The 22,261-nt window shown below is 37.9% G+C and overlaps 1 protein-coding gene across 1 annotated transcript in view; it reads right to left on the minus strand.

Moving 5' to 3' along the window:
• Positions 1-22,261, minus strand: part of GALNTL6 (polypeptide N-acetylgalactosaminyltransferase like 6) — a 1,098,474-nt gene that overhangs the window by 610,658 nt on the left and 465,555 nt on the right. Inside the window, exon 4 of the mRNA XM_060101558.1 lies at positions 14,927-15,093. Within this exon, the coding sequence (XP_059957541.1) occupies positions 14,927-15,093 (167 nt within the window). The remainder of the gene's footprint in view (positions 1-14,926; positions 15,094-22,261) is intronic.

Below are 22,261 nucleotides of genomic sequence, written 5' to 3' on the forward strand. Positions count from 1 at the left end.
CCTCAAAGGGTACACATAACAATATCTTTAAGCTGTTTTTTTTTAACATCTTTATTGGCGTATAATTGCTTTACAATGGTGTGTTAGTTTCTGCTGTATAACAGTGAATCAGCTATACATATACATATATCCCCTTATCCTCTCCATCTTGCATCTCCCTCCAAAACTCCCTATCCCAGCCCTCTAGGTGGTCACAAAGCACCGAGCTGATCTCCCTGTGTTATGCGGCTGCTTCCCACTATCTATTTTACATTTGGTAGTGTATATATGTCCATGCCACTCTCTCACTTCGTCCCAGCTTACCTTTCCCCCTCCCCATGTCCTCAAGTCCATTTTCTACGTCTGTGTCTTTATTCCTGTCCTGCCCCTAGGTTCTTCAGAACCTTTTTATTTTTATTATTTTTTTTAAGATTCCATGTATATGTGTTAGCATAAGATATTTGTTTTTCTCTTTCTGACTTACTTCACTCTATATGACAGACTCTAGGTGCATCCACCTCACTACAAATAACTCCATTTTGTTTCTTTTTATGGCTGAGCACTATTCTCTTGTATATATGTGCCACATCTTCTTTATCCATTCATCTGTCAGTGGACACTTAAGTTGCTTCCATGTCCTGGCCATTGTAAATAGAGCTGCAATGAACACTGTGGTACATGACTCTTTTTGAATTATGGTTTTCTCAGGGTATGTGCCCAGTAGTGGGATTGCTGGGTTGTATGGTAGTTCTACTTTTAGTTTTTTAAGGAACCTCCATACTGTTCTCCATAGTGGCTGTATCAATTTACATTCCCACCAACAGTGCAAGAGGGTTCCCTTTTCTCCACACCCTCTCCAGCATTCATTGCTTGTAGATTTTTTGATGATCATCATTCTGACTGGTGTAAAGTGATACCTCATTGTAGTTTTGATTTGCATTTCTCTAATGATTAGTGATGTTGAGCATCCTTTCATGTGTTTGTTGGCAATCTGTATATCTTCTTTGGAGAAATGTTTATTTAGGTCTTCTGCCCAGTTTTGGATTGGGTTGTTTGTCTTTTTGATATTGAGCTGCATGAGCTGCTTGTAAATTTTGGAGATTAATCCTTTGTCAGTTGCTTCATTTGCAAATATTTTCTCCCATTCTGAGGACTGTCTTTTCATCTTGTCTATGTTTTCCTTTGCTGTGCAAAAGCTTTTAAGTTTCATTAAGTCCCATTTGTTTATTTTTGTTTTTATTTCCATTTCTCTAGGGGGTGAGTCAAAAACGATCTTGCTGTGATTTATGTCATAGAGTGTTCTGCCTATGTTTTACTCTAAGAGTTTTATAGTGTCTGGCCTTACATTTAGGGCTTTAATCCATTTTGAGTTTATTTTCGTGTATGGTGTTAGGGAGTATTCTAATTTCATTCTTTTACATGTAGCTGTCCAGTTTTCCCAGCACCACTTATTGAAGACGCTGTCTTTTCTCCCTTGCATATTCTTGCCTCCTTTATCAAAAATAAGGTGACCATATGTCCGTGGGTTTATCTCTGGTCTTTCTATCCTGTTCCATTGATCTATATTTCTGTTTTTGTGCCAGTACCACACTGTCTAGATTACTGTAGTTCTGTAGTATAGTCTGAAGTTAGGGAGCCTGATTCCTCCAGCTCCGTTTTTCGTTCTCAAGATTGCTTTGGCTATTTGGGGTCTTTTGTGTTTCCATACAAATTGTGAAATTTTTTGTTGTAGTTCTGTGAAAAATGCCATTGGTAGCTTGACAGGGATTGCACTGAATCTGTAGGTTGCTTTGGGTAGTACAGACATTTTCACAATGTTGATTCTTCCAATCTAAGAACATGGTATATCTCTCCATCTGTTTGTATCATCTTTAATTTCTTTCACCACTGTCTTATAGTTTTCTGCATACAGGTCTTTTGTCTCCTTAGGTAGGTTTATTTCTAGGTACTTTATTCTTTTTGTTGCAATGGTAAATGGGAGTGTTTCCTTAATATCTCTTTCAGATTTTGCATCATTAGTGTATAGGAATGCAAGACATTTCTGTGCATTAATTTTGTATCCTGCAACTTTACCAAATTCATTGATTAGCTCTAGTAGTTTTCTGGTAGCATCATTAGGATTCTCTATGTATAGTACCATGCAAACAGTGACAGCTTTATTACTTCTTTATTACTTCTTTTCTGATTTGGATTCCTTTAAGCTCTTTATAGAATTAAAACCCCCCAACAAATGGAAGATGTCAGCATCCTTCATTCCAGATTAAAGGAACCAGAGAAGCTCTTCAAGAAGACCAGTGAGGCCAGATAAAGGAACCACAGAACCTCATCAGACCGCCTGAGACCAGATTAAAGGAGTGCAGGCCCTGCACACAGCCTAATCTCATCAGCAACTCCACCCTTGAACTACTGCTGTAAAACTCATCAAATCCTCCCAGGTTGGGAAGTATAGTTTTTGAGGGCACAAGCCTGCTGTATCCCCCTTTACTTGGCACAGCAATAAAGCTCTTCTTCTCTACTTCATCCAGAACCCTGTCTCAGAGAGTCCATTTGGGAACAGTGCACAGAGGCCAAGCCTTTGGCATCAGAAGCAAGAGAAGAGTTAACGTGTATAGAAAGTGGGAAGAGATCACTCAAGCTTAGCACACACAGTGGTGTGAGCTGTGGGTGGTGAGTAGGGCCCTGAGGACCACCAGTGCTCAAGGAGAAAGTGGAGCAAGGGACATCCGTGAAAAATCCTGAGAAAGAATGACTGTAAAAGCAACCCCCAGAGAAGAAAGAAGAGGCATACAAACAATATCAAATGAAGCAGGGAGGTCTGACGTTAAATTATTAGTACATGATTGAATTAAACTAATGTATTTTCTTCCCTAAGTAAAATTATTTAATCAAAATAGATTTTAAAATATTTATTTACTTAACGTATTCAATTAATTATTCAATTCTCATATATGGAGCTCAATGGATTCTGCAATACTCAGAATTACAATTTTCAGTGCTAGTTGTAGAGCTTCAGAATCCTCTTGATGAAATCACAGGGATACCAGAGGCCCCTAAAGACAGTGCGTTTGTCCTTTGTCGAGGTTTAGGGACTCTTCCCACCACTGTGCTGCAACTATTCTACGTGTACAGTTTTAAAGGAAACAATTACTTGTTTAATATTTTTTTAATAACCTATAAAGCATAGATACTAATTCTGTACTCAAAATTCTTTGAGATAGATTTATTTAGAAGTCATCTAGTTCAATTCCAGCATTTTATAGCAAAAACAATAATAGCCTAAATTTAATAAGTGCTTACTTTGTACCCATTGAAGTTCTAATTGCTTTATATGCAGAAACCCAATTTCCCAACATGTATGGGACAAGTGAGATAAATAGCTTGTTCACGGTGACAACATCAGTAAAGGTAAAGCCACGATTCACACCTACAGTGATGCCCAAATCACCTACTTAGCCGCCCACTCTTATGGCAGTTCCAGGGGGGATGAAGCCCAGCATTCATGTGAGGTACTGTGGCAGCTTTCTCACTGGGCACTTTAGATTTCAGCTCCCTTGCAAATATTCCCTGATCCTAAAAAGGACAGTGGCTGAAGGAATTTGAAAAGACGATTTGCTATATCTGTTACTAGTGATGCCCTGTAATTGACATCTCTCACCAGAAAAGCCTTCACCAGACTGAATCATCAGAAGCTCTCAACCTACAGTGCTAAGGGATTTGAATTTACCATAAAATATTAACTAGTCTGTAGTAAAGACTAAGAGTTTTCCCTAAAATTACCAAGATAGATAACCCTTTTGAATTCTGAAAGAGGCTAAAAACACATTTTAGAGATATTAAGTGGCCAGCATTCCTAAAACTTGAAACATATGTTTGACGTGAGACATTCATTTGCTGAATTATTTTACACACTATCCTTAATCAACAGGTGTCAAAACATGAAACCACAGAGTACGTTCATTCCTTTCAATTACAAGGAGAGAGAGAGGAAGAAAATTAGGAATCAAGCTGAAGATACTGAATGCAAATTTCTATTCAGGGCTTGAAAGTAATTGCCTCTGGCCTGCAGAAGAGTTCAGTCTTTGATACCTGGATTTGAGCTGAATAATTACACATAGTAGATTTGCCTTTGGGATGACAGTCTGACATGAAGGAACTACATCTTAATTGAAAGTACCCATTGCTATTCTCTTTCAAGTTCTACCAACTAGTAATATCTTACAATTCTTACCAAGAGCAGTGCACTCACTGACAGTTCTGAAGTAGGTTATACAGTCAAGTGCAATAGTATTTGGATTTTAGTCCCCTCCTTTGCCGAAGTGGTGTCTACTTTGTGGTTCCCCTGTACTTGATGATTCAGTTTTAGGAATCAATCATCAGTTCCCTGATCCCTAGTAAGTGTCGCCTTATTAGACTTGGCAATAAAGCTGCTCATTTAGGAGAAGAAAGTCATCTGCACCCTAGAAATGAAAAGAATCGGCATTGGCTCCTTTGATTTTTTGACTAACTATACAGTTTTGAGTAACTATACTGTGTACTTTTGAAATGTGTCATATCTCTGCAGATGAATATGTAGTTCCCAGGATACCATTCGGCTAAAATCAAGGTAGTCATCATAAAGTGTACCTTATGTATTAGTACCACTTGCCAGTTATGAGAAATTGTTCCTGCAGGAAGAAAGTATACGCCTAAGAATACATCACTGATGAGCTTATAGCTTTTAGTATCTCCTATTAAGCTGACTGTCCGCTATGTAGAGGCTACAGATATTTAAATGAAGATCTGGTTTATAGTCCCTGAATCTTTGTCCATCAGAATGACCTCTCCTTTTGACTCATAAATCCTTTTGCAGTGAGGGACCTATGGGAATTTATAAGACAACCATGTCACCCATGGTCTTAGGTAAGTTGTCAGGACTGACAAGCCATTTGGGTCTCTTCAGGGCTTCATATTGATGTATAGGGTAAAGGAAAATGCAAAGATTACGGCCAGCAAAAATATGTCCAGAGATTCCCAGGAGCTTATGGTACAACCAAGAGTCATCTTACTAGGGCATCTTGGGCTCAGCCCAGCTTCTATTTCCATGGAGACACCTCCACTCGTGTATGTTTCACCTTTCGTAGAGAAGCGTGACAAAGTGGTTTAGTAGGTGAGCACACACATGGGCTGCTTGGTGCCATGCGATCCGGGGTAACCCCAGATGATTACAAGAGTGGCCTAGGAAAGCCATCTGCTGCACCTGGGAGCCAAGGGACAGTTTGGTCCATTCGGTCTCAGGAGATATTATATTACGGTCACTCCTGGGGGTGGGGAGGAAGCCCCAGGTCTAAGAGAATCTGAGCTTGGATGTCATACCCACCTGGGGATGACGTCTGACTGAAATTTAACAAACTTGTACTGACCCCTAGTGCTTCATGCTACTATGGGTATTACTATGAGTATTACTATTATCCAGAAGTATTACTTAAAAAGCACTGATGCAATTACTTTAAAAATTTTCCAAAGATCAAAAACAAGTGCACTGAACTTTGGAACCTGAAATGTGCCTTTTTATAGATACAGACACTATATTTATCTGACTCCAGTCTTGGGAAGTTATTTCCTTCATCATCATTTCATGAAGACTATTCACGGTTAAAAGGTAAATTTTGTAATTTCTCCAAGCACATGGCAATCGTTTAGACCTTCAAGCACGAACTTATTTGAAGCGGTCATGGATTATCCTGCTATCTCCTCTCTATAGTGAGCGACGTGTTTTTCCTAACCTTTCAGTTTAGAGAGATTTTTTTTTTTTTGAAAGTGAAAAAAAAATAGTGAAGTTGTGTCTTGTGGTTTCTGAAATCTAGGGTCACATCAATCCTTTCTAAGGTCCCCAGGCCTGAAGTGGCAGAGCTGAGACTTGGATTCAAGACTCTGTTTCTAACACATAGGTTGTTAACTGCTCGCAATATTTGTATCGTTCCATACTTTTATGACAGTACTGTAAAATAAAAAAATATCTTCTTTTCTTCATAGAGCCTTTATTTTCTAAGAAGCAGTGCTTAAACTGAGCAAAACTAGAGGAAAAAAAATGTACCCAACCTGAAAAAAATCAATTGCTTAAATTTTACTTTAAACCCTAAGTGTATCTCCATTAGGTTGGAGGTGGCCTTAATTTATCCTGCAGAAATACGCAAAACTCAAAATTATAAGTTACGGAGCTTAAGTTTATTCAAGACGTAAAAATAAGCTTCCCTTGTCACTGTCCCCCTACAATGTTGGGGTCAGTGTTTTCTGAGCTATGAGGCACCTATTAGTTTTCCAAGTGGCTTGTAAACATAAATATATTCCACTTAGAGTTTTAGTAGATAAGACCAAAAAAAAAAAAAGGGGGAAAATCAACGCTGTGTATCTAATGAGTATCCCATGTTCACCCCTTCCCCCCCAGCCCAGCTGCTCTGTCCCAGAAAGACTCTCATTTTCTGGGGACATTTTACACCAGAGTGGCCCCGGCAGTCTCAGAAGTGTCTTGGTTTCTGTGAAGTGAGGCTGCCTAAATCTGGAACAATACATCCAGAGTAAAGACAGACTCAGATGATCTACAAGGGAACAGCCTAAAATCCATTCACTTACCCCAATAAATTCTACTTTGAATCAGCCTGGGAAGCCACATGAAACATGTCTAACTATGTTTTATGACCTATTTCATTACTTTGTGAGCCTTTCAGAATGTTAGAAACACGCTTTTCTCCAGGAGGAAAGCCCTGATTGCCCCCCTGCGGGGCTAAAAGGCCATTTGGACACTGGAATTTGTGTGTTTTTCTCATGAATTCTTCATTCTACTATGTGTGTGTACACAGTGAAATGATGGTTTCTATTACGATCCTGCTCCTAAGGCGAGAAAATGGGTAATAAATTAGCTTCAATTATCTAGAGTGTCTATGTAACTGTAGTACAGTTTTATCAAATTAAAGATACTTATCAGAGTGGTTCTAGCTTCTCAGAATTAGCTGTCTGAGAAAACTACAGAGGAGAGGAACCCTGCATGCCTAAGCAGAAAAACCATCCATTTGAGGTTAATCTAGCATTTATCTCAGCATATAAAGTTGACCTAGTGTGTGACCTAGGATGTCACCTCCCTGAGTCTCCATTTATTCATCTATAAAAGGGTACAAATGTACCAGGTCACCTGAAATTTCCTTCATCTCAAAGATCTTACCAGTCTAATGTGGAATTGTTCGTCAGTTGACATAAAAGACAATTCTTATTAGGAGAATTTTGTTAAAATGTGTTTTATCCATACAGATGCACTTGATGTTTAAAACTTGTCAGCTTATCAAAAACCCTGACTGATAAGAGACTGATCATTTTCTAAGGAAGTGTTATAATTCAAGATAAAGGAGGAAATATTTGTGTTTTTTTTTTCAATGTGTCAATGCAGTGATTTTTTAAAAAATTAAGAGCAGGTGGATCTTTAGGCATCAAAAAAGGATTGTTTGAAATACAAAACATTTTATTATTAAAGCTCACCAGCTGAGGTTTGCTGACAAGAGAAATAATCATACAACATAACCTTTTATTTCATCAGAGGAAGTCATGCCTACCCAAGTTCTGAAGCCCAAGATCCACAAAATGGTTTCATATGAGTGACAATCCTACTCAAAACAGCTGTCTGCGAGGAAAATAAATGGGATTTAATCTGCCATAAAATGAACTGCACAATTTATTTTTCTTGAGGAAGTCATGCCTTGTGACATTGGGGAGCTGTAACGGTTTTGCTTTGAAAAGAAGCATCCCTTTCTCTGCCAAACCCATATGAATTCATCCATGTGGAGTTTTCATCCATCAAAAGCAACTGGAAAGCCAGATCGGCTTACCCACCACCTGAGGATGGGAGCTGCTCTTCCCTATCTTTAAAAGGACTGATTTAAAACATGAGCCCTAAATAAGTATTCAATCCAGAGAGAGGTTTTAAGATGGTTGGTTATTAAGGTTGAAATATATGAAATGATCAGCCAGCCATTAATGTTCTACAAAAAACGACAATTTCATCTGCCTCAAGCTAATATTTAAAGAGAATAAAACTGTAAAATAGCAAAATGCTAGTTAAAAAAATGACAATTAGATGAGATTTATCATTTCTTCAAAATGAAAGTATTTTTTAAAAACTTAAAAGCAACTACTAGAGGAAATATAAATACTTACAACCCCTAAATTGACAAAATTTCCTGTGTGGGCATTTTTAAAGACCTCACAGGAATTAAAAGTATTTTAAATTTATCTCATTCATTCAAGTACACAAAATATTTTTTAAATGATAAAGAAAAAGAAAGCAGTAACAAAATTTTTCAACTGTGAAATATGCTTTAATATTATATATGATACCTAACTACAGCCCAACTAGACAACAAAACTTAAGTGTGCCTCTTCATTCTATTACACATTTTCCAAGATACTTATTTTTGTGTTCAAAATTCATCTAGAACTGGTCCATTCCAACACTCTAGTCTCAAATTCTACATTAGAACATTTTAAAAACAGTTTTTAACACCACATAAAAATGTCTATTTGTGTGGACGTTTCAGCACATGTATCTTTCTTTATTCAATCAAATATAAATTTTACTGAAACTGAACTGAAACAAATAAATTTCATCAAATTTGATATATTAGGACTTTATTGAGAAGACAGAGGATATAATCCCCAAAATTCTGAACCTTCCAGCGCCAATCTTATAGAGGCTAATTCATAAAACAGTTCATCAAGAAAAACATATACCTTTATAGTATCTCAAGACCTTTTATCCTAATCTGCAAAAAAAGGATCTACTTAAAATAGGCTGTTTCTACCAGAATAAAGAAAGCATTCCAGTTGTAATCATGAGGATCATGACCCTCGCGATTGTGTGTAACCCTCAGGAACAATCCTGAAAACTGCAGGGATTATTCACATTTGCTCTACAGAAGGAAAAAGGAGAAAGCAAAATGCTGGTCTACACATTATGGCAAATATCAGGCTCAGAAAGGACGCATAACTCCTTATTTTGTCAGATACGGTCCTGTGTTTACACAGACATTTACAACACGTGAGACTGGAGTTTTCGTTTAAAAGTAAGACGGAGAGAAATCCCAGGAGTGCTTTGCCTTCCGAGACAGCTTCTATTCAAAGCATATTCTGCCACTGATGAGTAGGACTCATATTTTACAAATATATAAAGACATTTTTATGAGTTGATTTTGTGTTTTGGAACTTGCAGAAGGTACGCTTTATAAATTGTCTTCCTTATTTTCCTCTGACTTTGAAAACATATAACTGTTCTACGTTCATATTTACGACTCTATGCCCTGGACTCCCTTCGGCAGCAGACACAAAAATAATTGCTAAAACAGACCAGTTTTATTAAAACTGTACATTTCATCCTTATGTGGCATGATATGCAAATTTATCATCAGAAATCGATGAGCTTTCTTTCACTTCTATAGCAGGTGATGATGAATTTCTAATAGAAAAGTGTACAGTTGAATTTTATAATATTTTCTTAGTTCCTGTTACTTATTAGCATTTAATACTGTATTTTGATTTTAAAATGCAATTATCCTTACAACTTGAAATCTGAATAATAAATCTAAACAATTCCAAGATTCACTTAGAGTGACCGGCACTCAATAAATCTGAGACATAAAAGTGGCTTGTCTTACAGTCTAGGGGCCTGACGGAAAACCAGCACAAAGGCATTTTTGTTGACTGTCACCTCTAAATCCTTACATGCACTTTAGTGTTAGTATTTTATCATTTAAGATAGAAATGCACTACCATTCTTCATCTATTTTACAACCTTTTTTTCACACCAATAATACCTTCCAGCTTTGAATAGTTGTAAAACTTGTGCTAACTGATTTGTCTGGTTATGGGAACTTTCCTTAATGGTATACTTGGAGACTATTTGAGTAAAGTAGAACCTGGAATTCAAGACTCATCATTACCACTTGTGAAATGACTTAAAATATTCTCAGTATTTTTAAGATTTATAAACACATTTAACTATGTGAAGAGTCTAAGATTTTGATGGTAATATGGACCTTTAAAGAAATTGTGTGTGTGTATGTATACACATACATGTGATCTCTGAATTTGGCATGAAAATTATTGAATGATTTCAAAGCCAATTAGATCTACAAAATATTGGAAGGCACATTTGTATAACAAAGAAGTAAAATTGGCAAGGGAGGAGTAACAGCAGTAACCTGAAATTCAACATAAAATGCTACAAAATGAGTTCAGGAGAAGGCATAGTAAATGTCTACAAACTTGTGAAAATGCCAACATTTATCAAAGAAATGTTATCACAAATGTCACATAAAATAATGTAGAGGTAATACTATCAAATTCCCATCCCAACTTTCCCCTTGCAGATTTATAAATCCAATATCAATTAAATGCTGAATAATAAGAATAGAAAAATGTATGTCACAATAATATGGATAAGACACAGGAGATTTTTGAAATTAAGCTATTTATGCATTTGTATTACTCACTGAAGCTCCAACCCCAATTCTAAGACACATGACAATTATTCTGAAACCTTGATTTGCATAAAAATTACACATAGATTTTGCTGAAGTGAAGAATCTGATCTATCTGGATGGAGCCTGACAGTCTGCATGACTGATAAGCCTCAGTGTGATGCCGATGTTGCTGATCCACGAACCACACTTTGAGTAGCAAGGATCTATGCTCTCTGAGGAAGAGTAAACTGGATTTCTTTAAAGTGGCTGATTCTGCTAGATCGGAAGGATAGTTTTAAGTTTGTGATTTTCCCTCTAACTAGAACATGGAGAATAATAGGTCTTGGTGAAACTCTAACACTCAGCTACCTACTTTTCCTGTTGAGGAAGTTTGAAACAAGCAGGGCGAGAGTGAGTTAGTGTGCATGTGTGTGTGTAAGTGCACACACATCCAGGGCACAACAGTACCCTCACACCTGCATTAAGGGAATTGTATCAGCAACTCTCCTGTGAGTTCCCTCGGTTTAAACTTGAATTCCTCTAAGCACACAAACTTTAGAGAACTGTCAGGTTCAAATCGGCCCTGTCTCTGAGGCTAAGCCCCAGCTTAGTTCACACATTTCAACATTTTCTGTGTGGATGCTGTGAAGGTTGCCTGGAATTTGGAGATAAGCCCAGGATTAGTCCTGCTTTAAAGTCATCATGAAGTCTTGTTAGAAGCCTCAAGTTAAGTTGTTAAATGTATTACTGAGAGCTTACTGGAAAAAAATATATATATTCACTAACTTTGGTATGCGTCAGATAGCAAAAACATGGTGTTGGTTTTGCTGTTTTTATAGACAGTAGGCTTATGTTAGGAGGCTAAAACAACACTCTGTTTACCAAGCTCATTTCAGGAAGAATATCTAAACTGAGAAGTGCTGGGATGTTCATTTTTTAAAAGCATTTTGATAACTGGGTCAACTGGGTAAATTCAAGCTGATTTTTAGAAAGCACTTTGCAGTGATTTTATAATTCAAAAATACTTTAGTATTTTTTTCTCTATTGCTATGAAACCAATTCTACAGAATTCACCAATCATAGAATGATTACATTTTTGGGGACTATGAATTCCAAGCGATATTACACTTGTGCTATTAACATGGCTAACATGTTGGCTTTCCCTTTTTTTTTTTTTTTTCATGTGTAGCTATTCTACTGACCTGGAAGACATAAAATATAAAGCAGTAATATTTGATTAAGTCTTGTCAAAATTTTATTGCCTTTAGCCAAAGGACATTAGAGAATATTCAGAAGAGCTATAGTGCAAAGGTGTTAAAATGCATACTGAACAGACTTGGAACTAGAATATATTTCTGAAAACAAATATGAAGTGTAACATTTCAGAAATAATTTCCTGAAGGAGGCCAAAAAAACCTCCTATATTTTCTTGTACTTTAAAATTTGTCTAGCCTACTTAACTTGACTTTTAAAGAATGGGTGGAAAATACTTCGATTTCTGGGTTGTCCAAAAGTAAAAAAAAAAAAAAAAAAAAAGCATAAAGTATAATAGTGTTTAACAGCATGGCTATGCATCATATCTGACTAAAAAGCAGAGAAAACTTCTTTGTCTTAGAGGCCCTGGAAACAAGAGATGCCTGGAAATATCTTCCTTCGCTTACAATAGGAAAAACAATTCTGAAAGGAATTTTTGACAAACATTAAGGTCACTGACATAATTTAGGGAGGTGACATGTTCTATTAACCCTCCTTTTGTTGAAACTCTAAAATTTCATTTTTCTTCAGTCTACCCGTATAAGTCTATGAAGGCATGACTTCTAAACAACTTCTGTTGCAACCGGGGTTGTGGGGGCAAGGTGGTAGGTGATAGGTAGATGGGTAGATGATGGATGGATGGATGGACACATAGAGGATTGACTGATTCAATTTTGTGAATAAGATTTCATTAAATTGAGAGAATCTCCTCACAAAAGTATGTAGAATATTGATGTGTTTCTGGACAGTATTTGGGGAGGAGGGGTCAGAAGTTGAGAGCAGGTGCTCTCCTGTGGAGCACAGTTCCTTCAGCCGTCAAAGTAGGTCTTCATCACAACCTCCTGGGAGGAGGTACTTAGAAAACTAATGAGTTACTTATCCCCATTTTAATAAGGAATTTGAGACAGTGCGAGGTTAATTTACCCAAAGTCATACAGTTCATAGTTGGTATCAAGATTCCAACCTATGTTTACCATGTTGATTTCCTAGATTTCTCACAATTCAGAAAGCAGGAGTGATGCTTTTAGATTCACCTAAACCCTAATATTTTATCAGAAGAGATTCTGTAATCTGAAACAAAAATTTGAAAGAAGGGCTTCTCTTATTCCATGCACCTTTAGAATTATGGTATATTCTAAAAGATTTGTGGAAGTATTTTTATGTCTTTCAACGTTTAGTTTTACACTATCGTCAGGCTAGTAAAATGAAAAGCAATATTCAAAAAGCTTTCCCGTTTGAAAGTTTAATGATCATAAAATACTACTTTCAACTTGATAGTTCACAGGAATACAGTAACTAAAGGAAAGATTTACGAAAGCATTAAAATAATGATTATCCTTAAAAATGTCCCGCAGGAAAGTCAAAATCACCATTATTCTCCCAACCAATCCTTTTTGTGTAGCTTCATGTCACTAACAGCAATGACATGGACCATCCAGAACACACTTCCTTCCTGGGTAACATTCTAAGCAGAAGGGACAGTCTATCAAAGTCGCTACTATACAGAGATGACAATGATTTAAACCCAAGACAAAAGTAGATGCCACTATTTTCTCCCTCTTTAAAGACTTTCAGCTGAAAAATACCTTTGAGAAATATCCAGCAAAAACTCTACAAACCACAGTGTACTGCTACCAAGTGTTTCCTACTTTATTACCCCCAGGTCAAAATTCTGCTGTAGGAAATAGTTTACCAAGACAAAGTTAATTATGTAGAAAATTGTCCACAGATACACTGTCCTTTTTCTCTTGGTACCAGTAAAACAAAAAATGCTATTTATTTGGTGATGTGTGGCCCCAGATCTTTATCCCCTTTTTCATTCTTTTATTTAAAAGCAAAGTTTTAGCTTTAACACATGAAATGCCTATTTTTAGCCTGAGGTGGTAATGACTGCTTTGAAATAAGCAGCCTCAATTAGAATAAAGAAGAAATCAATGTGTTATTTAAATTAATTTTAAGTAATACATTTAATTTAGGTACTTATTAGATACTGATTTAGATACTTATTGAACACACAACTATATAAACAATGCAAGGCAAAAACTACTTTGAAATCAACCTAAATCACCAAGTTTGTAGTTTACTATTTTAATAGAACAATAGACAACCTTTTTTTTTGGCCTATGAACTTCAACACATATGAATTATTGGCAAACCCTGAATCAGTTTTTGAAGTGAATCACTGCAGACAAAAATGCTAAAGGAACCTCAAAGCTAACACACCAAGCAGTTTTACTTCTACAGAATTTTTAAGTACTATGAAGAAAATGTTTCTGTTGCACATGAAATTTCCAAAACTTCAATTAATCCATAGGATCTCAAGATGCATGTTCTTGAAGGCATATGAATAACACGCAAACTCATTTCCTGCCACTCTTTCTTACACACATACAGTACAGCTAAACAGAGCTCCTTCATGCAATGAAACAGAAGGTAGATGAATATCTTTAGAAAAGGTTTCCGCCTCTCCGCTCACACCAGCCAAGAAGAATTTTACTTTCCCCTATTTAGAGTGAATATGATTTATCAAGTCCTAATCTCAAGAAACTTACTATAATCTTATTCCCCTGACTTATAAACCAAATTGTGTTCATGAGAATAGTAAAAAAAAAAAAAAAAAAAAAAAAGAGTAGAACTGTGTCAAATTTTCTAATACACCGTATTCCAGGCCTTTCTGCTGTTGTTATTGTTCAGATATGATAAAACAGCTAAAATTGCCAAGTAAAAATATTTACTTGCATTACTTATAATTTCCAGTATTTATGAAGTAACACAAGCACAGCCTGGAGAATGTATCACACTGGTAAATAACAGAGCAGATCCTTTTCAGAAAGGGGAACAGATTTTCTGGTTCTACTGGAATATTTCACCATTCATATGTACTTACCATAACATATTTTACAATGTTTGTCCTGAAGCTGAAGGTAGAATTTGAGGCATTCTGCCAATACCTCTCTAATTACAACAGAAACGTAATACAAATTTCTTATAGGTCCCCAAATGATGCCAATAACTTCTCGTTCAATTCCTTTTGCATTTTGGTCAACATTTTATGAAATCACAGCATCACAGCATAGACAAAACTTTATCATCTCCTTTCAGATAGAATTAGAAAGAAACCATCACAATGATCGTCTGCCTTATTTTAAAAGCCCATAATGATTATGTAGGTGATAAGAGAATCACATGAAATATTATTAACAATATCTTACCTCTATCACTGAAGTCATCGACCAGGATGATTTCTGCAATCAGGCTTTCTGGGGTTCGGTTGATGATGCTGTGGATGGTCCGGAGGAGTGAAGTCCAGCCTTCGTTATGGAATGGGATAATGATGCTGGTGTTTGGTAGCCTTTCCAGGTACATCTTGTGCTTACAGCTGGAGATGAGAGAGGAAGGAAAGACTATGTCAGATACAAGACTGTAGTATGTCTTATACTGCCACTGACTCATTGTGTTATCAGACAACTGTGAAAATTAGACTTTGCCTAGTACTTTCCCAACCAAAGCTTCTACATCATCGTACTTACTCTACCCACTCCTGGAATTCATTAATGATCTCCTTTCACACTCACTCTTAATGACATAATTATTTATCCTCTCTTATACAGTGGCTCGAAAAGAAGGTAGGAAGTACACCTGTGCTTCTTGAAATGTTGTGCTCTTGTTAATATGTTCTCTAAGAGTAATAAGGATAAATTATATGTATTAACATCATTTCCACTGAGCACACAGCTAATGTTAAACTTTCCGGGAAAGTTTGGAAATTTAACTTCTGTAATATTTATGCCCAATTAATCAGTTTTGGTTGTGGTCTGTTTCCACAGCTGGGCAGTATTTAAGGCTCTAGGGGAGAAAAGAGTCTTAAAGTGAACTAAATGAAGATTGAATCTTAAATAATCACACACGGATGCAACTGCATGGTAAGAGTACATTAAGATCCAAATCATGACACTATCACATTCCTAATGAACACTATACAGAGAAATCTCATGTTGCTGTTTTCACTGTAAAACAATCTGAGATGCCAAACAGGAAGTAGGTTTTAAATTTTGGCATAGTTTAAAGCAATTTAGCATATGTCATGGCTATTCTTTCAATATTCGTGATTTATTTAAGTAATTTATAAGCCACATCAGGGCAGAAAGCTGGTCTCAAATCTGATTTAATTCTTAGTTCAGCACTGGTCATAGTTGCCCAAGCTTTATTAAAGATAATGAATTAATTTAAGTTTGTGAAATCTTTAAGTTATTTAAGAACTAAAATAGGATAAAATTTCAATCAATTACCAAATTTAGTGATTTTTCTGGTATGGATAACATGAAAACAAACTAACAAAAAGAGAGTCGAAACCTGGAAAGAAACGCAGTTTCCGTTTAAATACAGGAACATCTATTATTTCATCCTTTGCCAAGACACTGGCTACTGTTTAGTCCAGATATTATAGTGTGAATTTGAAGTATGCATAGATTCTACCAAGATGTATAGAAAAAACATTATGTATATTCAAAACATTACTTAAAATATGGTTTTTTAGTCAGTTATCTCAACACTTCATTTTACTATGACCTCAATAGGATATCTTAAATATCACTGTGGATATAAAACAAAGAGATCTTGCCTTGCAGCTTCAGATAATAGAATAAAATGTAATTAAAGCAAAAAAATTTAACTATCATGGAAGATAAAATAAAATGAAATAATTTAGACAAATAATTTAAATATAAAAGATAGGCATTTCTTTTTATCTTGTCCTTTTATTATCAATTATTTAATCTAAATTTTAAAATTTGTAATAATATTTATCAAACAAGAGATTTAGAGGTTTTCAAGTACAATGAAAAGCATTGGAAAAGACCATCAAAAGGATACCATGAAACGTGCATGAAAATACTAGAAAAAAACATGAAGTTCCTTGTAGGATAACTTAAAATAATTTTAAAAAGCAATATATGAAACAGATCTGTCAGTGAGTTCCAAGAGAGTGTAGTGAGATGGATGCTTTCACATCTAATGCACAAATCTGGAAAAGAGTGCTAAATTAATTCAGCACATCTCATCGTAATTAAGTAGAGCCATCCATCCTTGTCAACAAAGACAAGAGCCCAAGACAAATGTGCTTTCCTGTATCAATACTCAGGATAATACAAAACACCATACCTAACAATGCTCTGGGAATGTAATTGATATCCCCAAGAAGGCAAATTAGTTTTTAAACTTTAAGAAGAGACACTGTACATATCGCTTGCTTATTAATTAAATAGGAATTGCATTCAGAGTAATACATGATAAGCAATCAATAGGCTTAGGGCTTTAAAGAGATGTTTAACAGCTATCTACAATCCATTCAGAAAAAAGGGCAGACATAAGAGAATGCAAGACTAATCATGTGCAAAAAGGGCTTTCCCTCATAAAAATGTTTTCAGTAATTTCTGTGTAAGCTCAAATTATTACCACACAGGGGAGGTGAAAATATCCTTCTATTCATTCATGCTCTCAAGTCCCAATGATTTGCTGAGGGTTTTCCCTAAGCAAGGAGGCAAAGTGGAGATAAAAGAATGAAAAAATCCTACACCCCAACTTTAAGATGTTTACAGTACAAGAGGAGATACAGAAAGGTAAAGAGACAGTTAAAACTTTAAAGGGGAACCAATATGTAGAAGTATAACAGGGTGCCACACAAGCATTTGAGAGAGGCCCCTGAACCAATTTGCAAAGTGCTACAGAAATGCAAGTGAGAGTTAAAAGTGGCCTGCAAAAGACCAGTTCCAGATATATTTAGGAAAAGAACTGATATAACTTATAACTGTCTGGGAGAAACAGTTAAGGAGGACTCCCATGTTTTGGACATGGGTAACTGATCTATGAAATACAGACCTACATCAGAGCACAGTGTGTAAGGGGCATTTGAAGGTTGCAAGGCTTGAGGGTAAACATGAGTTCAATTTTGACCACATTAACTTTGAGGTGTCAAAATGATATAGTTGAACATGAAACCAGCTCTTTTGCCCCTTTCCTGTTTGCCCATTTCTGTTCCCCTCTAACCTTGAAAGAATCTAATTATAGGAATGAGATCAGTAAGCAAATGAAGCCAACTCCTGACTTAATGCTCTCCTGAATGCACACCATGCCTTGTCTAACCTGGTGATTCTTTTCCTAGATGAAAAGAAGAATGAGGAATGAAGTAGTTAAAGAATCATGGGCTCTCTGCCTCTAACAATCCCCTTAGCAATCCTGCTGGCAGATCATGCAGGCAAGATGATATCTGAAGAGAGAGTCAGCCAGTCTGCACGCAATGGAGAATGATGCAGAACCCAACCTCCTGCCTTGATGATACCCTGAGATTCTTCCCCCTTTTCTCCTGTAAAAACTGTCATGGCTGAGCAGAATCTTCAGAGCTGGTCTCTGGACACAAGTCCACCTTCTCCCCAGATTGCCAGCTTTTCTGATAAAAGCACCTTTCCCCTCTACGGACAGTTGCCTCTCCAATGATTGGCTTTTGAGCAGCGAGCAGCTGAACCTGAGTTCGGTAACAGAGCAATTGTATGTATAATATACACATCTATCTGTCTATGTATGTACCTATGTGTGTAAATCTATCTATCCATCTATCTATGTGTATATGTGTACTGCTTAGAAAAAGATCTGATTTACAGGAGGAACAGTGATAGGCTCTAGCACTGATGCCAGGGCACTGCCACTATCTCTGCAGCACCACCATCCCAACACTTGCCAAGAGGATCCTCTGATAAGTACCAGCAGATAGCCAACTGAATGCACTCTCTCATCTCTGAAAAAGGGCAGATCAAAAGTTCTGGGGCAAATGAATGTCCCTAGCTTCAAGATGGCGGAGGAGTGAGACGTGAAGATCACCCTCCACCCCACAAATACATCAGAAATACATCTACACGTGGAACAAGTCCTACAGAACACCTACTGAACGCTGGCAGAAGACCTCAGACCTCCCAAAAGGCAAGAAACTCCCCACGTACCTGGGTAGGGCAAAAGAAAAAAGAAAAAAAAAAACAGAGACAAAAGAATAGGGATGAGACCTGCACCAGTGGGAGGGAGCCATGAAGGAGGAAAGGTTTCCACACACTAGGAAGCCCCTTTGCGGGCAGAGACTGCGGGTGGCGGACGGGGGAAGCTTCGGAGCCGCGGAGGAGAGCGCAGCCACAGGAGTGCGGAGGGCAAAGCGGAGAGATTCCCGCACAGAGGATTGGTGCCGACTGGCACTCACCAGCCCGAGAGGCTTGTCTGCTCACCCGCCGGGGTGGGCAGGGCTGGGAGCTGAGGCTCGGGTTTCGGTCAGAGCACAGGGAGAGGACTGGGGTTGGCGGCGTGAACACAGCCTAAAGGGGGCTAGTGCGCCACGACTGGCCAGGAGGGAGTCTGGGAAAAGCCTGGAGCTGCCGAGGAGGCAAGAGACCACTGTTTCAAGGTGCATGAGGAGAGGGGATTCAGAGTGCCGCCTAAATGAGCTCCAGAGACGGGTGCGAGCCACGACTAATAGCGTGGACCCCAGAGACGGGCATGAGATGCTAAGGCTGCTGCTGCCGCCACCAAGAAGCCTGTGTGCGAGCACAGGTCACTCTCCACACCTCCCCTCCCGGGAGCCTGTGCTGCCCGCCACTGCCAGGGTCCCGGGATCCAGAGACAACTTCCCCGGGAGACGGCGCGCCTCGGGCTGGTGCAACGTCATGCCGGCCTCTGCCGCCACAGGCTCACCCCGCATCGTGCCCCTCCCTCCCTCCGGCCTGAGGGAGCCAGAGCCCCCGAATCAGCGGCTCCTTTAACCCCGTCCTGTCTGGGCGGGGAACAGATGCCCTCAGGAGACCTACAGGCAGAGGCAGGTCCAAACCCAAAGCTGAATCCCGGGAGCTGTGCGAACAAAGAAGAGAAGGGGAAATCTCTCCCAGCAGCCTCAGGAGCAGCGGATTAAATCTCCACAGTCAACTTAATGTACCCTGCATCTGTGGAATACCTGAATAGACAACAAATCATCCCAAAATTGAGGCGGTGGACTTAGTGTGATTTTGTCTGTATAGCTTTGCTCTTACCATTTATCCTAGGGTTCTGTCTGTCCACTTTTTTTTTTCAGTATTGATTTTTAGCGCTTGTTATCATTGGTGGATCTATTTTGTCGGTTTTGTTGCTCTCTTCTTTCTCTCTTTTTTAAATTGCTTTTAGTTTTTAATTTTTTTGTACTTTAATAACTTTCCTTTCCTTCCTTCCTTCCTTTCTTCCTCCCTCCCTTTTCTTCTGAGCTGTGAGGCTGAAAGGGTCTTGGTGCTCCGGCCGGGTGTCAGGCCTCTGCCTCTGAGGTGGGAGAGCCGAGATAAGGACATTGGTCCAACAGAGACGTCCTGGATCCATGTAATATCAAACAGCAAAAGCTCTCCCAGAGATCTCTATTTCAACACTAATACCCAGCTCCACTCAACAACCAGCAAGCTCCAGTGCTGGACACGCTATGCCAAACAACTAGTAAGATAGGAACACAACCCCACCCATTAGCGAAAAGCCCGCCTAAAATCATAATAAGGTCACAGACACCCCAAAACACACCACCGGACGTGGTCCTGCCCACCAGAAAGACAAGATCCAGCCTCATCCACCAGAACACAGGAACCAGTACCATCCACCAGGAAGCCTACACAACCCACGGAACAAACCTTAGTAACTGGGGGCAGACACCAAAAACAAAAGGAACTACGAACCTGCAGCCTGTGAAAAGGAGACCCCAAACACAGTAAGTTAAGCAAAATGAGAAGACAGAGAAACACACAGCAGATGAAGGAGCAAGATAAAAACCTACCAGACCAGAAGAATGAAGAGGAAATAGGCAGTCTACCTGAAAAAGAATTCAGAGTAATGATAGTAAAGGTGATCCAAAATCGTGGAAATAGAATGGAGAAAACACAAGAAACATTTAACAAGGGCCTAGAAGAACTAAAGAGCAAATAAACAATGATGAACAACACAATAAATGAAATTAAAAATTCTCTAGAAGGAATCAATAGCAGAATAACTGCGGCAGAAGAACGGATAAGTGACCTGGAAGATAAAATAGTGGAAATAACTACTGCAGAATACAATACAGAAAAAAGAATGAAAAGAATTGAGGACAATCTCAGAGAAGTCTGGGACAACATTAACCGCACCAACATTCGAATTATAGGGGTCCGAGAAGAAGAAGAGAAAAAGAAAGGGACTGAGAAAATATTTGAAGAGATTATAGTTGAAAACTTCCCTAATATGGGAAACAAAAATAGTCAACCAACTCCAGGAAGCACACAAAGTACCATACCGGATAAATCCAAGGAGAAACACACCAAGACACATATTAATGAAACTATCAAAAATTAAATATAAAGAAAAAATATTAAAAGCAGCAAGGGGAAAAAAATAATACACAAGGGAAACCCCATAAGGTTAACAGCAAATCTTTCAGCAGAAACTCTGCAAGCCAGAAGGGAGTGGCAGGACATATTTAAAGTGATGAAAGGGAAAAACCTACAACCAAGATTACCCAGCAAGGATCTCATTCAGATGCAATGGAGAAATTAATATTTACAGAGAAGCAAAAGCTAAGAGAATTCGGCACCACCAAACCAGCTTTACAACAAACGCTAAAGGAACTTCTCTAGGCAGGAAACACAAAAGAAGGAAAAGACCTACAATAACAAACCCAAAACAATTAAGAAAATGGAAATAGGAACATACATATCCATAACTACCTTAAATGTAAATGGATTAAATGCTCCAACCAAAAGACATAGACTGGCTGAATGGATACAAAAACAAAAGCTGTATATATGCTGTCTACAAGAGACCGACTTCAGAACTAGGGACACCTACATACTGAAAGTGAGGGGATGGAAAAAGATATTCCATGCAAATGGAAATCTAAAGTAACCTGGAGTAGCAATTCTCATATCAGCCAAAATAGACTTTAAAATAAAGACGATTACAAGAGACAAAGAAGGACACTACCTAATGATCAAGGGATCAATCCAAGAAGAAGATATAACAATTGTAAATATTTATGCACCCAACATAGGAGCACCTCAATACATATGGCAAATGCTAATGGCCATAAAAGAGGAAATCGACAGGAACACAATCACAGTAGGGGACTTTAACACCCCACTTTCACCAATGGACAGATCATCCAAAATGAAAATAAATAAGGAAACACAAGCTTCAAATGACACATTAAAGAAGATGGACTTAATTGATATTTATAGGACATTCGATCCAAAAACAACAGAATACATTTCTTCTCACGTGCTCGTGGAACATTCTCCAGGATAGATCATATCTTGGGTCACAAATCAAGCTTTAATAAATTTAAGAAAACTGAAATTGTATCAAGTATCTTTTCCGACCACAAAACTATGAGACTAGGTATCAGTTACAGGAAAAAAATCTGTAAAAAATACGAACACATGGAGGCTAAATAATACACTACTAAATAACCAAGAGCCCAGTGAAGAAATCAAAGAGGAAATCAAAAAATACCTAGAAACAAATGACAATGAAAA

Source organism: Mesoplodon densirostris, chromosome 6 (genome assembly GCF_025265405.1).
Source record: "Mesoplodon densirostris isolate mMesDen1 chromosome 6, mMesDen1 primary haplotype, whole genome shotgun sequence".
Taxonomy (NCBI): Eukaryota; Metazoa; Chordata; class Mammalia; order Artiodactyla; family Ziphiidae; genus Mesoplodon; species Mesoplodon densirostris.